Raw genomic sequence first — 16,461 nt, 5'->3', positions numbered from 1 at the left:
CACTCGTGTTCTCTCGTCACCAATTGCATATCCGGCTAATGGTACTAATGGTATTTTTTTTTTATTTATTTGTATTTTATATGCATGTCGGTGTGTGTGTGTGTGTGTGTGTGTGTGTGTGTGTATCCGCAGTGTTTAATATAGTTGTATAATCGTCCGTACAACGAATTTAACTCATCGCAGCATCGTTGAACGGGCAGAGAGGCAACGAATGGCATCTTCATTGAAGGGGATGGTGGGCCACAACAAAGAGAAGGAAAAAAAATCATGATAAACTTATGCATACGTTACAAACCGTTCTTTCCCCAGTTCCTTTTGTTTACACTACTGCAAAACATTTGCATGCAATTGTTTGGGGGGGGGGGGGGGGGGAATGGTTTGCAGCAAAGCTTACTTTCCGGTGCTACTCTGCTGACTCGTATCATCCATTGTGTTTATCATTATTCTGTTTTCTTCGGGTTCATTCCATTGCTCTACGCTAAAGGTTGGGGTTTTCGGTTCAAATTGATATTATTAACCTTCTTTTAACAAAGCAAATTTGGTATGCACTTTTTTTTATATGCAGTAGCCATGGACCACCGCTGGTTGTCCACCGCCTATTTTCCGACATTATTCATGTTATCCTACTGGGTTGTGGTTTGTTTTCTTTTTTTTTTTCTCTCTCTCTCTCTCTCTCTCTCTCTCTCTCGTTCTCTTTACGATTACATTTTTTGTAAACTAGACATTCCTCTTGGAGGATTATTTGCTGGTTTTGTGTTACGTTCTTAGTGTTTGTAGTAGTGTGATTGAAGCTCAACGTCCTACCGGTGCCCTGGTAGGACACACCTCGCCTTGAGAACATTATTAAATGTTCATGCTTTTAATAACATAATGCACTATGAGCGCAAACACTACGAATCCTACCAGCACTATCAGGTTGGTGTAAAGCGAATGCCAAATGTTACTATCGTCTCCACCACCACCCGACCGCCCGGCAACGAATACGCTTCCGTCCGCCGTTTCCGATTCACCCGTGGCCGCTTCCTTACCTCCGCTACCCTCTTCGGCAGCGGTGGCAGCCGCCTGCTTCCGTTGTTCCTCAATCGTTTGCAACCTTTCGGTAATTTCCTCACAAATCTCGGGGAACAGCTCTTGGAACACTTCATTTTTCATGTTAAACTCGAGCGACTGTTGGGCATAGCGTCGCTTTTCGTACGGGGTCGTTTCGCACGAGCCCATCGTCGGGGTCGTTTCGAGCATGAAGCTTAGCAGGCCGGTCAGGATGGTGGCGACGGACCAGGCCGGGTTCCAGGTGTCCGGATGGAAGTCCGATATGCTTAAACAGAGCCGTTTGTTGGTTTTGAAGCGTCCGTTAGGGGTGATCATGTAGATGGAGGGTGGCTTGAAGGGGAACTCCTTGGTGAAAAGCAACGTCCCGTGGTAGTAGCCACCGTAGTATAGCGAATCTTCCGGACCCTTGATTACGTAGTGCCATTCGAGGATGTTCGAAGGCAGCGGTTCGGCTGTTATGTACGGTACTATGGGAGGGGTAGAATGGAAAAGGAGGTATTAAATAAGGGAAAAATGGGAAGTCAATTGTGCTCGCAAATCTCCCATCTTACCTGGATCTCGCTTCAGTCGCATATAGTCCTGTTTTAGCCGGCAAGTGGCAGTCTGTTTTTGGTTCGTCATCGTCGTGGCACTTGGTGTGTGTAGAGTGTGTGTGTGTTTTTTTTTGTTTCTACTACAGCTCCACAGCTGGTATCGTAATGGTGACGGTGCGGCTTGAAATGGTGGGGCGACAAACACCTTTTTCACTTATTTTCAACAAATGCTCTCTCAACTGTTGTCAACACTAGTAAGACCCGTCACTCGCGCCGTCCGATGCGTGTTTGTGTTTCTCTGCGGGTAGACACCACACAACCTACAACGATGAATGTTTCTTTTATAGGGTTGTTTCCCCCACTTCTGCGACGAACGTTGTGTTACGGCTGTTACCCGTAGAAATAGGATCGTTCTGCTCCTAAAATTACAACCTCTGCACTTCCGGAAGCTAACGATAAAAGACACCTTCCTCTACAGACGGAGCATTCTTTATCACTCGATTGTTTTCTCACTTTCTTTCGATCCAGCCAACCAAGTGGCGTACGATTGGGTAGATCGCACAACTCTTTCTGCCTGCAAATGTACACAAAACGAAAAACTAATCACCAGATGCATCGAGAGGTAGCTTTACTACACGTCAGCGCTAAGCATCTGTGAGTTAACACCGCGTTTGTCCTCCTCCCTCTATGAATTCGGCTGGCGATAATTTACCGATATTCTTCGATTTGACAAAGGCAACGAAATGCAAGCTAATCACACACGGAAACGGTCAAGTGCACTTGACGGGAAACGGGGATAGGAAGTTACAGTTTATTCGTCGCAAAGCGAATTACACATTCCTCGAATCACAAGAGAAAAAATAACACCTTCTGCGATTGGAAAAACATCAAAACAATTTGACAGAGTGTGCAAAACACACCATCCATTGGGGTTCGTACGGGATGTCTGCAAGAGAGGAACCGGATTTTATCATACTTTTTCGTTGTTTCTATCCGTTACGTTCTTACTAATTTCAAGGTGATAACATATTGCGTGAGAAATTCTTAATATTTTGTTGATGATTTTACAACACACGCACAAGCAATCCCTTTTCACAGATTTGTTTTTCTAAATCTAGCATCCAAGTGACTGTTGGCGAAACGTCGCTGTACAATTTTGACATATTTATATTACTACTGTGGTAGATTTTTCACCGAGCAAAAGCAAAACAAACCAACAAAAAGTATTCACCGGGCAAAATGTGAGGAAACTGCAAAGTTTCTAAGTAACACACACTCACTGCACATTAAATGGAATACCTGCAAGAAGCGGTACTGCTAGGCATCGATCTCTTAGTGCTGGTGGTGTGTACCAATCAATACTATAAGCTTAGGAAAAATTGTCGTGCGCTGAAGGTGAGCATGGGCTAGCCTCTACGATGGTTGGGGCAAACAACCTAGGATTATGTCACACACTAAAACGTTTTTGTTGTTTGTTTCAGGATGCACCCCAACTTCCAATCGACGACCAGCTGTCCGATCGGCTTCGCAACGAACCAGAACGGAAGCTCGAATATGCTGTTATACGGGGCAGTGTCACACCGATCGGGACTGCACTGCGGAGTGCCATGTCCCCTTCGGTTACCGGAGTGCTGCAGACGATGACCTTAACGTAAGCGGCCAGAAGACTCTAGTGTATCACTTCTCGTGCAACATTCATTTCATTTCTAACTCCCCTTTTTTAGCGAGCATCGTGTGGCACGCGCAATGTTTGGCTTTTGGCAGGAGGAAAAACAAATCATTCACGTGTCGGCAAACGAAACACCGTTCAAGCTTGTCAATGGCAAACACGGGGTAGAAATCATCAGCGGTCTCTCGGCGGAACTCTTAGATATGGACACGGTGTACGAAAACTATGAACCATCTTCCCTGACCGTGTTCGACCATCTGTTCGGACTGTTTTCGGGTGTACGGCAAAAAGGCCTGCAAACGACGGAAGAGATGCTGCGCGACGGTAGCTTCATCACGGCCGTCGGTGAGCTCGAGCTGGACGATACCGGCGTCCGGCTACATCCACCGTCAAACGGTTCGCCCATGTTTCTTACCACCGCCACCAAAAGCACACTCTTAAAGCGTCTCGAGGAGGCCAAGTCTTCCACGCTGCTGAAGGTAATCCTGACCGGTACGATATCGGCCGTACTGATCGGACTAATTACGAGAAAGATTTACAAGCGCAAAAAGCAAGAATGGGAAGAGGATAAACTGCGCAAACAGTTGGAACAATCCCGTGCAACGCGCCGGGCCCGAATGCGTTCGGCCGTGATAAGCGAGGATCAGCTGTGTGTCGTGTGTATCGTGAACCCGAAGGAAGTGATCTGTCTGCCGTGTGGTCACGTGTGCTTGTGTGAAAATTGTGCACAGAAAATCAGCCTACACTGTCCGGTGTGCCGTGCGGTCATTGAACAAAAGGCAGCGGCTTTTATTTCGTAAATGTATGTTTGCTTTTTTACTGTAATTACTCCCATGTTTTCTCTTTTAAGCAGTTTGGTGGTATTTGCTTAATTTATGGTAGATTAAGCGTTAAGCAAGGTGAAGGATATAATCGAAAAGATTGATCGATTAGATTGCCCATGGAAGCTAGGCATGGTTTAGCATTTTAACCATTATCCTTTCATTATACGTTCGTAGCCACGCTGGTCGAGGTACATCCGCTGGAAAACGTGATACTTTCGCTCGTGGTAGTCACGATTACTGTCGCTCAAGTCTGGCTTCATCACGGTTGCACTTCCACCCATGCCCGCTGCTGCCGTCTGTACAAGAAAAAATATCAACAAACGTCTATAAAAAAAGTCTCCAGTAAGGGCTCGTTGTTTGTACAAACCTCCAAGCTATTGTAAAGACCGGCCGCGTAAGCTCCCATCATAGCGGACCCCAACAGGACCGCTTCCGGTTCACTGGGAAGCAAAACCGGCACGGAACAAATGTCCGCATGTGTTTGAACAAAAAGAGTATTTTTGCTAAGTCCACCGCAAAGCAGTATCGAAGTAATAGGCTCACGTCCCGATGTCTCCAGCACTTGTAGAATGTGACGCGTACCGTACTGAAATTAAATAGGAAAAAGTTGGCAGGCGAAAGGTCACCAAAAGCCCCCACGAATCAGTGAACTTACCGCTAGCGCTTGCATGAGCGCCAGATAGATCAAGGCTAGGCTTTGAACGTCCTTTGTCATTGTCAGCCCGGATATCATTCCCTTAAGATTGGGATCAGCCAGTGGAGATCGATTACCATGGAAGTCTGGCCATATGTGCAGATCGATCGTAAGTCGGTGAAGTGAATCTACACCCTGCTTCTTAGCCAATTCTTGCAAGAATCCGTTAAGAAAGGCATAAATCTTCCCATTAGAGCCATGGTCCTTCTGCAACTGTTCGTAAGACGGATGTGTTTCGAGCATGTAATCCATCAACACACCCGTAGCACTCTGGCCCGCCTCGTTCAGGTACAGATCCGGTATGATGGCATGCTTGTACGGTCCCCATATTCCTGGCGCTAATACCGGGTCCTTGGTGAGGCTCATATGGCAAGAGGATGTTCCACATATGATGGCCAACTTCGAGGTTAGCTTACGCGCATCTCCAGAACCATCGGGACTCTGACATCCGAGTAATGCCAGCGCACCAGCATGCGCGTCTATCATCGAACTAGCAACTGCTGTGCCAGGATTCAAGCCAAGTTCTTGGGCGGCTTTTGGCGAAAGTCCACCTTCGATTGGTGTCCCAGGTGTTAGTACTTGCCGGCCGATAAGTTTCCAACTGTCACCACGCAAATCTTCACCCAATCCAACCGCCTGTAGGAAATCTTCCGACCATCTTCGATTCTCCGCATCATAGTTCCACTTACAAACGGCGGAACAAATCGAACGATGATCGACGCCCGTTGCACGGAACGTTAAGTAATCGGGTAGATCGAAAAACGCACCGACTTTGGTCCACACTTCGCCGTGCATGTGACGCTTAAGCCACAACAACTTTGGCACTTCCATCTCGAGCGATATAGTGCCACCGACGTAGTTGAGCATTTTGTGGTGTGTCCCGTTTATGAAGCGTGCTTCCTCCTCTGCACGGTGATCCATCCAGAGAATGATGTTGCGTTGGTTATCCTGTGACGATGGGCTAACCGTTAGTGGTTGCATTTCCACATCAAGGACCACGAGGGAGCAGGTCGCATCGAAACCAATTCCTTTGACGAGATCTTTCGCGTAACCCGTTGTAACATTCTGTAACGATTTCAACGGACATTATGCAGAGTTTAAAAGGCTATTCAATCGCAATGCCTCCTGTTGTTCTCTCTCTCTCAACCCGATGTCATAAAACGCATTGCTTATCTCGTCTGGAGTAACCTCTCCCCCATCGGGTTTTCTATCAGCGTGCTATACTATTAACCTAATCATAAAATGCTATAACTTCCATCCAAACAATCGCTCTCAAAGCGGACAGCCATAAACGCGCGTCATCAAACAACTCTGCCTCAGTGTGTGTGTGTGTGCTTATTTGGAGTACTCTCGCTTAACTTAAACGCCAGTAGATCACCTTGACACACTCGCAAACCGCTGTCCAAATATCGTCCGACGATTGTTCGTAATAATTGGGCTGAGTGTTCCAGGTCCGGATGGGCCGTACGCAGGTCTGGACCACTTCACCTTTGCTGGTTACGAGAGCGGCCCTAGCACTGCCCGTGCCCACATCAACCCCAACCAGATAAGCTGGACTGGCCATGCTATGCTAGACGGACACAGTGATGCAGCGACTTTCACCTTTCCCTTTTTTAAATATCTCTATTCTCCCTCGCAAAAAAAACACTTGCTGTCCGGGTGCTGTGTGAAAACGGATCCCAACTACGCGGAAGTCTGGACGTATACTGAGAGGCAAGCTCGCGCTCCAATTGACCTCGAGGTTGGCATCGTGGTTACTTCTTTCCAAAGCCGCCGGTATGTGTGTGGAGAGTGTTGGCGGGTATGTTATTATTTGTTGATAAAGCTTAAGTTCGATTACAACAGGGTGACTCAGGGAATGGAATTGTAGTGTAAAAATAATTGTACTAGTGTCAGTAAATTGTATTTTACATCAATATGTGTTTAAAAAAAAACCACTCACAATAAGTAAACACGTGTTGAGAGCATTTTCCCGCCTTTCATTTTTTCAAAAATTCTAATCTGCTCGATTTTCCAATTACAAAGCTGCATTCGAGCACTAGCACCGCGGCTGCATGAAAAATCGTTTGACAGCAAGCAATCAAAACAACAACTCCCCCGTTTGTTTTCATTCAAAAGCACGTTTTCCGTTCCACCGCAAATTAGCTTGATGTTTAAGCAAAAGTTATCATTAGAACATTAGTTTACTATTAAAATAAGTTAGAATGGTTCGAATTAAAGAAAGGTAAGGTACCACCACAGGTGGCTCTACCATTTGAGTTAATTTCAAGCCCCCGTGTTTTATTCGATGCTTTTTTCGTCCCACAGGTACATTTTGGTGCAAGTGCGATGCAACGACAAACCAGCCGACGAATCTGTGGCCATCTCATCCACTACCATGTACCATCAGCTCTGCGGACAGGTGGAACGATATTACGGCGAGTTTGGAATAGCGAGTATGTTGCACCTGCGCGTAGTTTATTTTAATGACAAAACGCACCTTTGCATAATACAATCGAGGCACGGACCGCATCGGTTTATCACCAGCATTTTACCTTTAATTACTACCGTAAGTATTGACCTTCCCTTCTTATTCTATCACTAGACTTTCCTTTCCACTAACACTCCACACTCCAGGCCGGCACACAGATGGCCCGATATCGCATCCTCTACGTGGGAGCTACTGTGAAGCAGTGTCAGAAATTTATTATAAAATATCAGCAGCGTTACATTAACAAAACTATCGGCAACTATCGGGGGGAGATGCAGAAACAGCAGTTGATTGCCGATGTGACCAAAATGGCGAAACTGTAACACCACGCCGTGAGAGGTGTGGGTTGCTGGGTTTTGTTTATTATTATTACTATTTTATTAATCAATTAATGTCTGCCTCTTGGGCTTACCAATATAAAGCGTTAGAACTAAATTGTGTTAAGCAGAGGAAGCAGTAGCTGAGGGAGGTTTGTGATGGTTTTACGAAGGGCGTTCTTTCGCTGAACACCCTTAAAATCGATCCATAGCAGATGAAGTAGTTAGGCGGCCAGATAATGCAAGCCGTAATCAAGACAACCACGGACCCATGGTACGGAAACAGGACCAGGACCAGGACCAGGACCAGAACCAGAACCAGATGAGAAAGAAGGTTTTAAATTAGTGAAGGCAAAGACCACTATATTATCAGTGATAGTGGTATTGTCGCAGGAAATTCTGGATTTAGAGGCGCGTAGGTAAGACCATCGGAGCTAGAACTAGAATAGGATTGGATGCTGTTTCGTCACTGAGGGAAATTGTGCTAGAGATTTTTATTAATCAAATATCTTTATTAGGCTGAGCGTTTGTGTTAGTGAATAAATTATTCACCCAGTACCCAGACGATAGGAAGAGGTATTTTTAAAAGCAACGTTCGGGTCAGTTACAGTCCTCTAGGTCTATAGAAAGTCAGTGGGGGGTACGCTCACATATCACAGAATCCACCAGTTTGGCGAGCCACAGCAGCGGGGCGCACGGGTCAGGGTTTTCGAGTCCAGTGTCAGTGTCCAGTAAAATTAAACCTCTTCTCTTCCACTTTACACACGCAATTTAAAGTACTCCCTTTAGTAGCAATCGTCATCACACTCCTTGCAAACGTATTTCAATCGGCTCGAAGCTCCACCAACACCACACGTATTGTTAAGGAAATCGCTCAAGTTGGACGACATCGAAAGCAAATGCTCGTTCTTGCCCACGCTAACGTGCGTCGACAGTCGACATTCGTCCGCATTCTGTATCAGCTCAAAGTTACACTCCCTGTACGGTTGATCGGTGTCCCAAAGGTAGAGTTCCGCTTCGCTACGATACCGCAGCACCACACCCTTGCCCCCGTCTGTTCCCAGCAGTACCGAGTGCTTTCTCTTCGTACCCATCTCAACGATCGCACTCGATCCCTTACCGCTGCGCAGATGTTCCGACTTGATCGAGTACACCTTCTGTCCGCAAAGGTAACTAAAGATGACCACGCTTTGGCCCTTCGGTTTCGGGATGAGCAGCAGATAGAGTACGTCCGAGTCACCGCAGCCGGCCGAGATGGCGCGCGGAAGCACCACGCGGAACAGCTTGTTGTTGTTCACATCGATCACAATGATTGCGCCATCTCCGTCGGAAACGTATCTGTTTTTCGTTAGGAAACAGAGGATTTAGGTCTCTTCGGAAGTTGTAAGTTTTTTAATGTACTTACACAAACGGATGTCCCAATTCGTTGTAATCCGTAACGAGATATTGGAGACGCGAGCTAGATTTTACAATTTCTGACAGATCGATAGTTTTGACCGTTTTGTCGTTGTTGAGGGTGAAGGCGTATACCTTTGGCGGGCAACGCTTGATCGGTTGTTCCAGGAAGTTGGTAATTCCGTGATCAAGTACCCACAAAATGCGCTACGGAGAAGCAGAAAGTTACTATTAGTAAATTCACAACCGGTAGGCTAACCAGAAGAAGTCGATGACAACGACTTGTACGTGTCTGTTTGCGAAACTCAAACGGAAAAATTGTGATTTTTCACGGATACAACGGAACCTCAACTTTTCCACGTCCGGTTAGCCTAACATTTCTGCGCCACTGTCTTCCGGCACCCTTACCTTAACATCGATGTAAAGATCGATGACGGACTGGAGCGAATTGCAGTTACCCTCCTCCTGGTAGGCCCAGCACGGGAACGGCTTAATGTGGGCGTAACAGCTCGGTCGATTCAAATCAATCTGGCCCAGTGTAGTCGGTACGCCGGCACGCAACCTTGGCAGCGCTATTATCACCCGGTTACCATCGTACTGAAACCGTAACGGCATCACATTTTTTGCCATGTAGCGGTGAGTCGAGATGTAGATATTTTTCGTAGAATCGCAGGGAAAATCGATCGAATTGCCATTAATTCGGTAAACTTTGTCACAGTACTCATGCTCCTCGTGACTCCCCAGCACCGTTACTAGAACGAAGAGAAGGGCCAACAGTTGCCCTACCGTACGGTGGCAACCCATTGTGGTAGCACTCTGTCGTGTATATGAATCAAACCGTGCGCCACACTAGACGCAACACTGTCACTGTTGAAACGAAATGTTACTGATTGCTGGTAACCGTACGGCCAGTCCATATATACCACACGCTATACTGTGTGCGGGTTAGTTTTGGTTTCGGAGCGTCCTCGAAAGTGGCAACGGGGTGTGTTGTGTGTACCCGTACGTGTGCCTGGGCATCTGTTTTGGTCGCGACATGTCGGGCTTTTCGGAAGGTCCCGTGACATTGGGCATCGGAATGTGTGTGTGTTGTCTCTCCAAGTTTGTCTGCTGATTGTACAGCTTTGCTCATCTCTGTACCAGCGAAATGCACGTGGAAAGGAAGGTGTAGGGAATGGACCGAGAATCTTGTTTAATGTGATTCATATAAAATTACTGACAAATTCGTGCGTTTCGGGGGTTTGTTTTTCACCAAGATTATCACACGTACAGGACCCGTATCTGACCACACATGACGGTATGACTTAAAATGCGTAAGATGCGTGTATGTGAGCATTTTGGAGTTTTTGAATAGTGATATACCGCGATACTAAGCTCTGAAATCTCTTTTTGACCATGACCTTTTTGGCTAGATTGTTGGACACTGATTTCGGGTGAGAACTGTAGTCTTTCAATCAATTATAGCAGTCCATTTCATCCTTTCCTTGTGTGAATGAGCTTTAAGGACTAATTTGTATAACCTACCAGAGTTCTGAGATTCTAGAATCAGGGGAGATCAGCGTAAGATTTTTAGGAACTCTTAAAATATGATCAACAATCAACCCTTACCGCGTCATAGGAAATTTGCTTTTTTGAATGATATCTTGTCTAAGGAGGACTTTCAGAAATTTCGTCCACTGCTTGCTAAGGACGGAACGAGATCGGTAAAGAATAAAAATTGAGATGCGATGACCTAGGAATATCCGCGGGGGTTCTCATCATCACAACTTGGTACAATCGATATAGACCTTCAACAAAATCCTGTCTAAAAAGCAAGACGTAGTCTACAAAGTAGAATGACACTACAGGAAGTATCTGCCTGAAAGCCCATTCCTCAAATTATATCCCCGAGTCGTTAGAAACTTTAACTCAGTTGACTTGAACTTTGACAGCATGTTCAAGTTCGGCAAGGAACGGAAATTGAGAAGCAATCGCCGGGTAATTTCTGGATGGTGAATCTAGCAAGGCTTTATCTTTATATTATGGATCGTTATGGATCTTCAACAACATTCTGTTCAACGAGCTGAACATATTCTTCATAAAGACAGGATTGGAGTCATTGGAGTCACATGCTGCCTTAGCAGGTGTCTGGAAGTATTCCAATTTATATCCCCGAGTCCTTAATAACTGTAACTCAGTTGACTCGAACTTAAACTGGTCAGTATGCTAATGTCAGGAAGAAAGTATGACAATATAACCAATTGTTCTCTTAATTGGAGCAAATCATCCTATCAGGAATAAAAGTAGTTCCACTTTTTGATTCCCAAAAAACATGGAAGTAACCAGTAGCAGAGCAGGAAATATCTACAACCTTCCAACGGTTGTAGTACCGAACGTGCTTTAGACACGTAACAGTAATAGCAAGCTACTCGACATCGAAATGTCTCTTGAAGGTCTCGGTAAAGTTTTCGTGTTGGAAGTTCCGGGTAGTAAGCAACACCGATCGCTTCCGAGGCATCATAACAAATTTCTACCACTTGGTCCACCTTCTCCCGGGTTCCCGGGTTAACTAATGACGACACTCTCCACAGTAGTACGTGCCAGTAATGATGGTCAGTTCTTCGTGTGTGTTTGTCAGAAATTCTCAACTTTTACCAAGTGTACGAATTTCACACGTTTTCTTTCGCCCCCTGAAAAAAACTGTAATTGTGCACAGTTTACCAAATGAACTCCTCTCACCCTGGCTGGACACATGTTGGCGTCACAACCCACGGCGATGGGGGTAGTCGGCTGCGACAACTATTTGAAAACATAAAACAAAAAACAGACAACAACACGAACCATCCACAAGGGCGTCGAAGCTATCACAAAACCGTGACCATCGTTTTGGGCCTTAACATTGAATGTTACCTGGCACCGGGCAAAGACTGTGCGTAACCTAGGTCTGGGGCACTGCCGACACTGAAGCGATGGTAAGGCTATAAAACGTTACGTACCGGATTGTCGGAAGAACAGTCGGGTGTAGGGCGCTGCAGTTAGAGTCGGGGTTTTTGAACGCTTCGTGTGTCTCTAGATAGTGCAGGGATCAACGCCACTCTATCTTAACATTAAAAAGTGCAGTTTTTGACGTAGTTTTGGCCGATATGAGGTCCACAGTAAATATCGGCTTGGTGCCGATCATTCTCGTGCTGATCGCCTACTGCTCCGGAGCAATCGCCGACAAAGGTTCCTGCAACTCGTCGGATAACTGCACCCGGACGATTTACACCTGGGAAGGTGGACGTATTGTGTGGCCATGTCCCACCACCAAACGGCTCATTACCAGCACCGGCAAGTACACGCCGCGTGATCTGATCGCGATGCGTTGCCAGCGTGCCGGCAAACACACGCTGTGCGTTTTCCCGCGCTACAAAAGCAGTAATCCGATCACGCTGAGCAAGGTGTACGCCACCAAGAAGGGTTGTGACGTCAAGTTCGAACCGTTCCCGTGCTGGAACGAGCAGGAGGAAGGCAACTGCAATGCGCTCCAGTCCGCCATCGATCTGTACAGCGACGGAGACTACGTGTGGGTGCTGGACAGTGGCGTAACGCAATCGCATCGTGCACCGTTGCAACGATGCCCGCCAAAGGTGGTGGTATATTGTAGCAAAACTGGCAAAAAGCTAAAAACGATTAATCTGGCCCGATTTGTGACGGAAAAATCGCGCCTCCAGTACATCCAGGTGGAGTGTCTGAAGGGTGGCCGATGCTACGTGTACGTGAGCGATCCGGGCAATAATGCGATCATCGTATACGATGTGTATAACGGGCGTGGCTATCGGGTGATTCTGCCGAAGGCAGTCCATATGGGTTGTCGCTATCGAGACATGCTGTACATCTTCCTATCGAAGCACAAGGACGGTACGCGGCTTTACTTTACGTATCTTGGCGGTCATCGTCTCTTTGCGATCAAGACGGAACATCTGCGTAAGGGACATGGTGGCAACATTATAGGTAAGTAGAGTTAAGGGAACAATACAGAGAGTGATCTGTTGGCAATTATTTAAAAACTTCCATCTCAATAGACATTGGTGAGAAACCACACGTACCGGTGTTCCTCGGAACGGACGGTGGTCCCGGTGTGTTCTTCCGGGAGGAAGGTGAATCGAACATCTACTACTGGAACACCAACAGTTGCTACAAAAAGACCAACTTTAAGCTGGTGTACAAGAGCGTGCTCGGCCTGTACGCAACCCACGTGTTCCCAGATCTCAATCTTAACCGTCTCCTGGTGCTGGAAAGCGATTTCCCAAGCTACGTGAAGGATCATGCTGGCTGTGGTACGCTCCATCAAATTTCCATCCTCGATGGAAGCTGCAAGTGTCATGGAGGTTCGTAAAAATGGGTCGTGTATCGGTGTAATATTACAACGAATGTAATTTATTAGTTGGTCACCGTGGGACGGTCATGCCGTCTAGAGCAACAAACATGTGATATGCAGAGAGATAGTAGGGACTAAATAAAACGATGAAAAGCCTGCCAAACCGCCGTACCGCACGGTGAAAGGACGGCAAAATGTAAGACTCCGAAAATACTGCCAGATATATGCTAGTTAATAAAAATGTAAAAGGTTCAACTATTACCATAATCGCTTTAACCGTCTTACGCAAAATTTGTGATCCGCGATCTATCAAACAAACACCCTCTTTATCTCCTTCGTTGGCCTGCACGCTATAGAGCGCGTCGTCGCGGCATGGCACGGTCCACCATTGCCAGCCATCGCATCACCTTCTCCCCACCGTCAGAATGTCAGGATGCAACGCTCAAACACGCCAAGAGCGTATGCATCCTCCACTCGATTGATTCAAGGCTCGTTGTCATAGAGGACCACGATATATCTCACAACTCGTGCGGTCTCGAAGGAGTTGACTCCAGAGCAAACCTTAACGGAAGAACCTTTCCCAACTATGCTTTAACCAAGACGTAGGATAAATTTGATCACCGAAGGTAAGAAAGGTCTTTACTATGTGAGTGAAGTCTTTCATAGTGTTTCACAACAATAACAAAGATTTACATTTGTTGCTGAATGTGAGTTTACTAGCCAAACATTGGCTAGTAAACTACTAACCTGTCCTATGTTCTTAAGCATATATTCGACTAAATCCGGATAGTTTTTCGGCTCGGTTAAGACTTTGTGTTTTGCTGATTGCAGCATAAAAATCCTTTCGACTCCATTTTGTTCGAGTGTTCGAAAACTTAATGTTTATTATCGAATGCATACAGAGGACACCGTGCAGATCTAGTTCTTCTGCAGCATCTCACGCTTCTTGGCCTTTTCGAGCTTGGCCAGACGTGCCATACTCTTCGGACCGAGCAAACCACCGCCCCAGTGACGACGGATGTCATCGAACCGATCGTTGAAGTTGGCCTTGATCGTTTCAACTAGCTTGGCCAGGTTGGGCTTGTCCGCGTTCTCGACCTGGGTCAGCGCAACACAGGTGCACGTCTTGCGGTACACCAACGTACCCAGCCGCGACTTGCCCTTGATGATGCAGTACGGCACACCCATCTTACGGCACAGTGCCGGCAGATAGACGACCAGCTCAATCGGATCCACGTCGTGCGCAATCACGACCAGCTGAGCCTTCTTCTGCTCCACCAGCTTCACCACGGTGTTCACACCCTGGCGCACCTGGTTCGCACGCTTCGACGGTGCTTCGTCCTTGCCGGCTGCCTTCGCTTCCGCCTTCGCCTTCAGACGCTGGACGCGAGCGGTTGGGTTCTCCGGACGGTACTTCTCCAGCAGCTTCATCACCTGCTGGGCCGTCGGTTTGTCGACCGTTTGCGTGAACTGGTTAATCGGCGGCGGAATCTTCAGACGCTTCTGGAGGATGGCCCGGTGACGCTGGATGCGAATGTACTTTGGCCAGCGCACGAACCGGCTCAGGTCACGCTTGGGCTGCACATTTTGGCCGATGCCGTAGTTCTTAACACGTTTCTCGAACAACGGGTTCACCACCTTCTTAACCTCAACTTTTTTCGGCTTGGCCAGCGGGGCCGGAGCGACCTTCTGCTTCGGCACGACCTTCTTCTTGACGGGCTTCTTGGTCACCATGGTGGATAGAACCTGGAACGGAGGCGGATATTATGAGTAAACACACGAATTTAAGACGGAAACAGTTCGCAGCACACCTATTCCTTTCGATTGCCAAGTGGAAAAGGAAAAATACACGCTGCTGTCATGTGCTAAACAGGCGTTTTTTGAGAGTGCCTCTTCGCAGTGCCTGTCAGTTCCGTCAGCTCATAACGCTTTGATTCATATGGGCAGTTTGTGGGGAAAGCATCGAACGAAAGCGAAGCAATACGAGAAATTGAAGACGAATATTACAAATATTAATCAGAAATACTGATATTGAGCTGTTTCAATGCTTTTTAATAACCAAATTGGGTTATTTTTTTACTTTTTTCGTTTTGTTTGCCAAAAGGTCTTTTAGTTGTTAGCGGACTGTCAAATATTATCGTTTTCGGAGAATAAATCCGGAAATTACAATTTTTTTATGAAATATAATGAACATTTTCTGTGAACTGTGTGTTTTTTTATTATAAAGGGATTCCTCTACGAAAAATCTACAGCATCTCAAAGGAATCGCTGTTTGTGCTTTAACTTATCGTTATGTTGATCGATTGGATTTCAAACGTGTGCAAAAGAGTTGAGATCGTTTGCTCCGCAAAACGTGAAAATTATACTTACAGAGCGTTAAACTAACTTGGAGTTAATCAATTATGCAATCAAGAAGTGAAATTGATTCATAAATAATATAAATTTCCTGAAGAAACGTTCTTTCCATTCTGTCCAAATTCAACGACCAACTGTCAAATCGTCCCGAATGGGCGGACCTGACGTTTTCTACATATTTATGTCGAAGCAGCAGCAGTAGCAAATTCTCGGAAAGTGGTGTGAAATTTTGCGAAACTACGATAGGTTCGGTTCCGTGAGTACAGTTCAGCTGAATCGCACCCGTTTAAAGGTTAGAACCATCAATACAAGTGCATCCAGTGTGCAGTGTGGCTCGCGCCGCGGCTTTAAACGATCGATCGGTTGCAGCAGCATGACGGAAAAGTGATTCAGAAAACATTAATGCAAGAATTCTGGGCCATCATCATCATCATCCCTCATTTGCACCACGAAACTTCTCGATGCGGAAGTGGGCGCAGATAGTTTTTTTTTTCTGTTGTTGGTTTTCGTATTGCGTTGTGAAACACAACCATCACTACCACCAGAAGAAAAGTAAACCCGATCGGAACGAGTGTGTTCTTCCTGTGGTGCGCCGTGTAGAAACTGATCGTGGTCCGTTTTTTTGTCAAACATTCTGAATCATGTGGTACACCTTTTGTGTGCTAATGTGCGCGTGTGTGTGTGTTTGAGGCACTACTTTTGTGTGGAGGGGGGGAGGGTGGGGAGGTGGGTTGGAGGGTGGTATGGTAGACGAAGGCTAGTTTCATCTGGTGCACAATAAGCATAACAACACATACACGCCTATGTGTCATATC

The 16,461-nt window shown here is 46.4% G+C and overlaps 7 protein-coding genes across 7 annotated transcripts; 3 read left to right on the top strand and 4 right to left on the bottom strand.

The window, feature by feature from the left end:
* Positions 1-843: 843 nt before the first annotated feature.
* Positions 844-1,690, bottom strand: LOC126562871 (ubiquitin-conjugating enzyme E2 J2). Its single transcript, XM_050219466.1, has 2 exons — positions 1,602-1,690; positions 844-1,517 (listed from the first exon to the last, which is right to left on the bottom strand). Exons 1-2 carry the CDS (start codon positions 1,669-1,671, stop codon positions 844-846), a joined length of 744 nt encoding a protein of 247 aa, XP_050075423.1. The 5' UTR covers positions 1,672-1,690.
* Positions 1,691-2,807: 1,117 nt separating this feature from the next.
* LOC126562555 (mitochondrial E3 ubiquitin protein ligase 1) lies at positions 2,808-4,056 on the top strand. The gene is made up of 3 exons (XM_050219100.1): positions 2,808-2,978; positions 3,065-3,234; positions 3,308-4,056. The coding sequence occupies exons 1-3, from the start codon at positions 2,874-2,876 to the stop codon at positions 4,050-4,052; spliced, it is 1,020 nt and encodes a 339-aa protein (XP_050075057.1). The 5' UTR covers positions 2,808-2,873; the 3' UTR covers positions 4,053-4,056.
* Positions 4,057-4,224: 168 nt separating this feature from the next.
* LOC126563609 (FGGY carbohydrate kinase domain-containing protein) lies at positions 4,225-6,334 on the bottom strand. Its single transcript, XM_050220254.1, has 4 exons — positions 6,149-6,334; positions 4,732-5,835; positions 4,444-4,662; positions 4,225-4,372 (listed from the first exon to the last, which is right to left on the bottom strand). The coding sequence occupies exons 1-4, from the start codon at positions 6,332-6,334 to the stop codon at positions 4,226-4,228; spliced, it is 1,656 nt and encodes a 551-aa protein (XP_050076211.1). The 3' UTR covers position 4,225.
* A 640-nt stretch (positions 6,335-6,974) lies between these two features.
* Positions 6,975-7,563, top strand: LOC126563286 (ribonuclease P/MRP protein subunit POP5). Its single transcript, XM_050219916.1, has 3 exons — positions 6,975-6,994; positions 7,078-7,318; positions 7,387-7,563. The coding sequence occupies exons 1-3, from the start codon at positions 6,975-6,977 to the stop codon at positions 7,561-7,563; spliced, it is 438 nt and encodes a 145-aa protein (XP_050075873.1).
* Positions 7,564-8,341: 778 nt separating this feature from the next.
* LOC126562478 (major royal jelly protein 2-like) lies at positions 8,342-9,756 on the bottom strand. Its single transcript, XM_050218993.1, has 3 exons — positions 9,361-9,756; positions 8,963-9,159; positions 8,342-8,895 (listed from the first exon to the last, which is right to left on the bottom strand). Exons 1-3 carry the CDS (start codon positions 9,754-9,756, stop codon positions 8,343-8,345), a joined length of 1,146 nt encoding a protein of 381 aa, XP_050074950.1. The 3' UTR covers position 8,342.
* Positions 9,757-12,074: 2,318 nt separating this feature from the next.
* LOC126562439 (uncharacterized) lies at positions 12,075-13,309 on the top strand. Its single transcript, XM_050218951.1, has 2 exons — positions 12,075-12,924; positions 12,996-13,309. Exons 1-2 carry the CDS (start codon positions 12,075-12,077, stop codon positions 13,307-13,309), a joined length of 1,164 nt encoding a protein of 387 aa, XP_050074908.1.
* Positions 13,310-14,140: 831 nt separating this feature from the next.
* LOC126562796 (60S ribosomal protein L7a) lies at positions 14,141-15,166 on the bottom strand. The gene is made up of 2 exons (XM_050219378.1): positions 15,103-15,166; positions 14,141-15,037 (listed from the first exon to the last, which is right to left on the bottom strand). Exon 2 carries the CDS (start codon positions 15,023-15,025, stop codon positions 14,210-14,212), a length of 816 nt encoding a protein of 271 aa, XP_050075335.1. The 5' UTR covers positions 15,026-15,037; positions 15,103-15,166; the 3' UTR covers positions 14,141-14,209.
* Between the last annotated feature and the right edge of the window lie 1,295 nt (positions 15,167-16,461).

This window comes from Anopheles maculipalpis, chromosome 3RL, assembly GCF_943734695.1.
Source record: "Anopheles maculipalpis chromosome 3RL, idAnoMacuDA_375_x, whole genome shotgun sequence".
NCBI lineage: Eukaryota > Metazoa > Arthropoda > Insecta > Diptera > Culicidae > Anopheles > Anopheles maculipalpis.
Note: the sequence above shows the minus strand (reverse complement) of the source record. Positions and strands in the feature narration are given on the sequence as shown.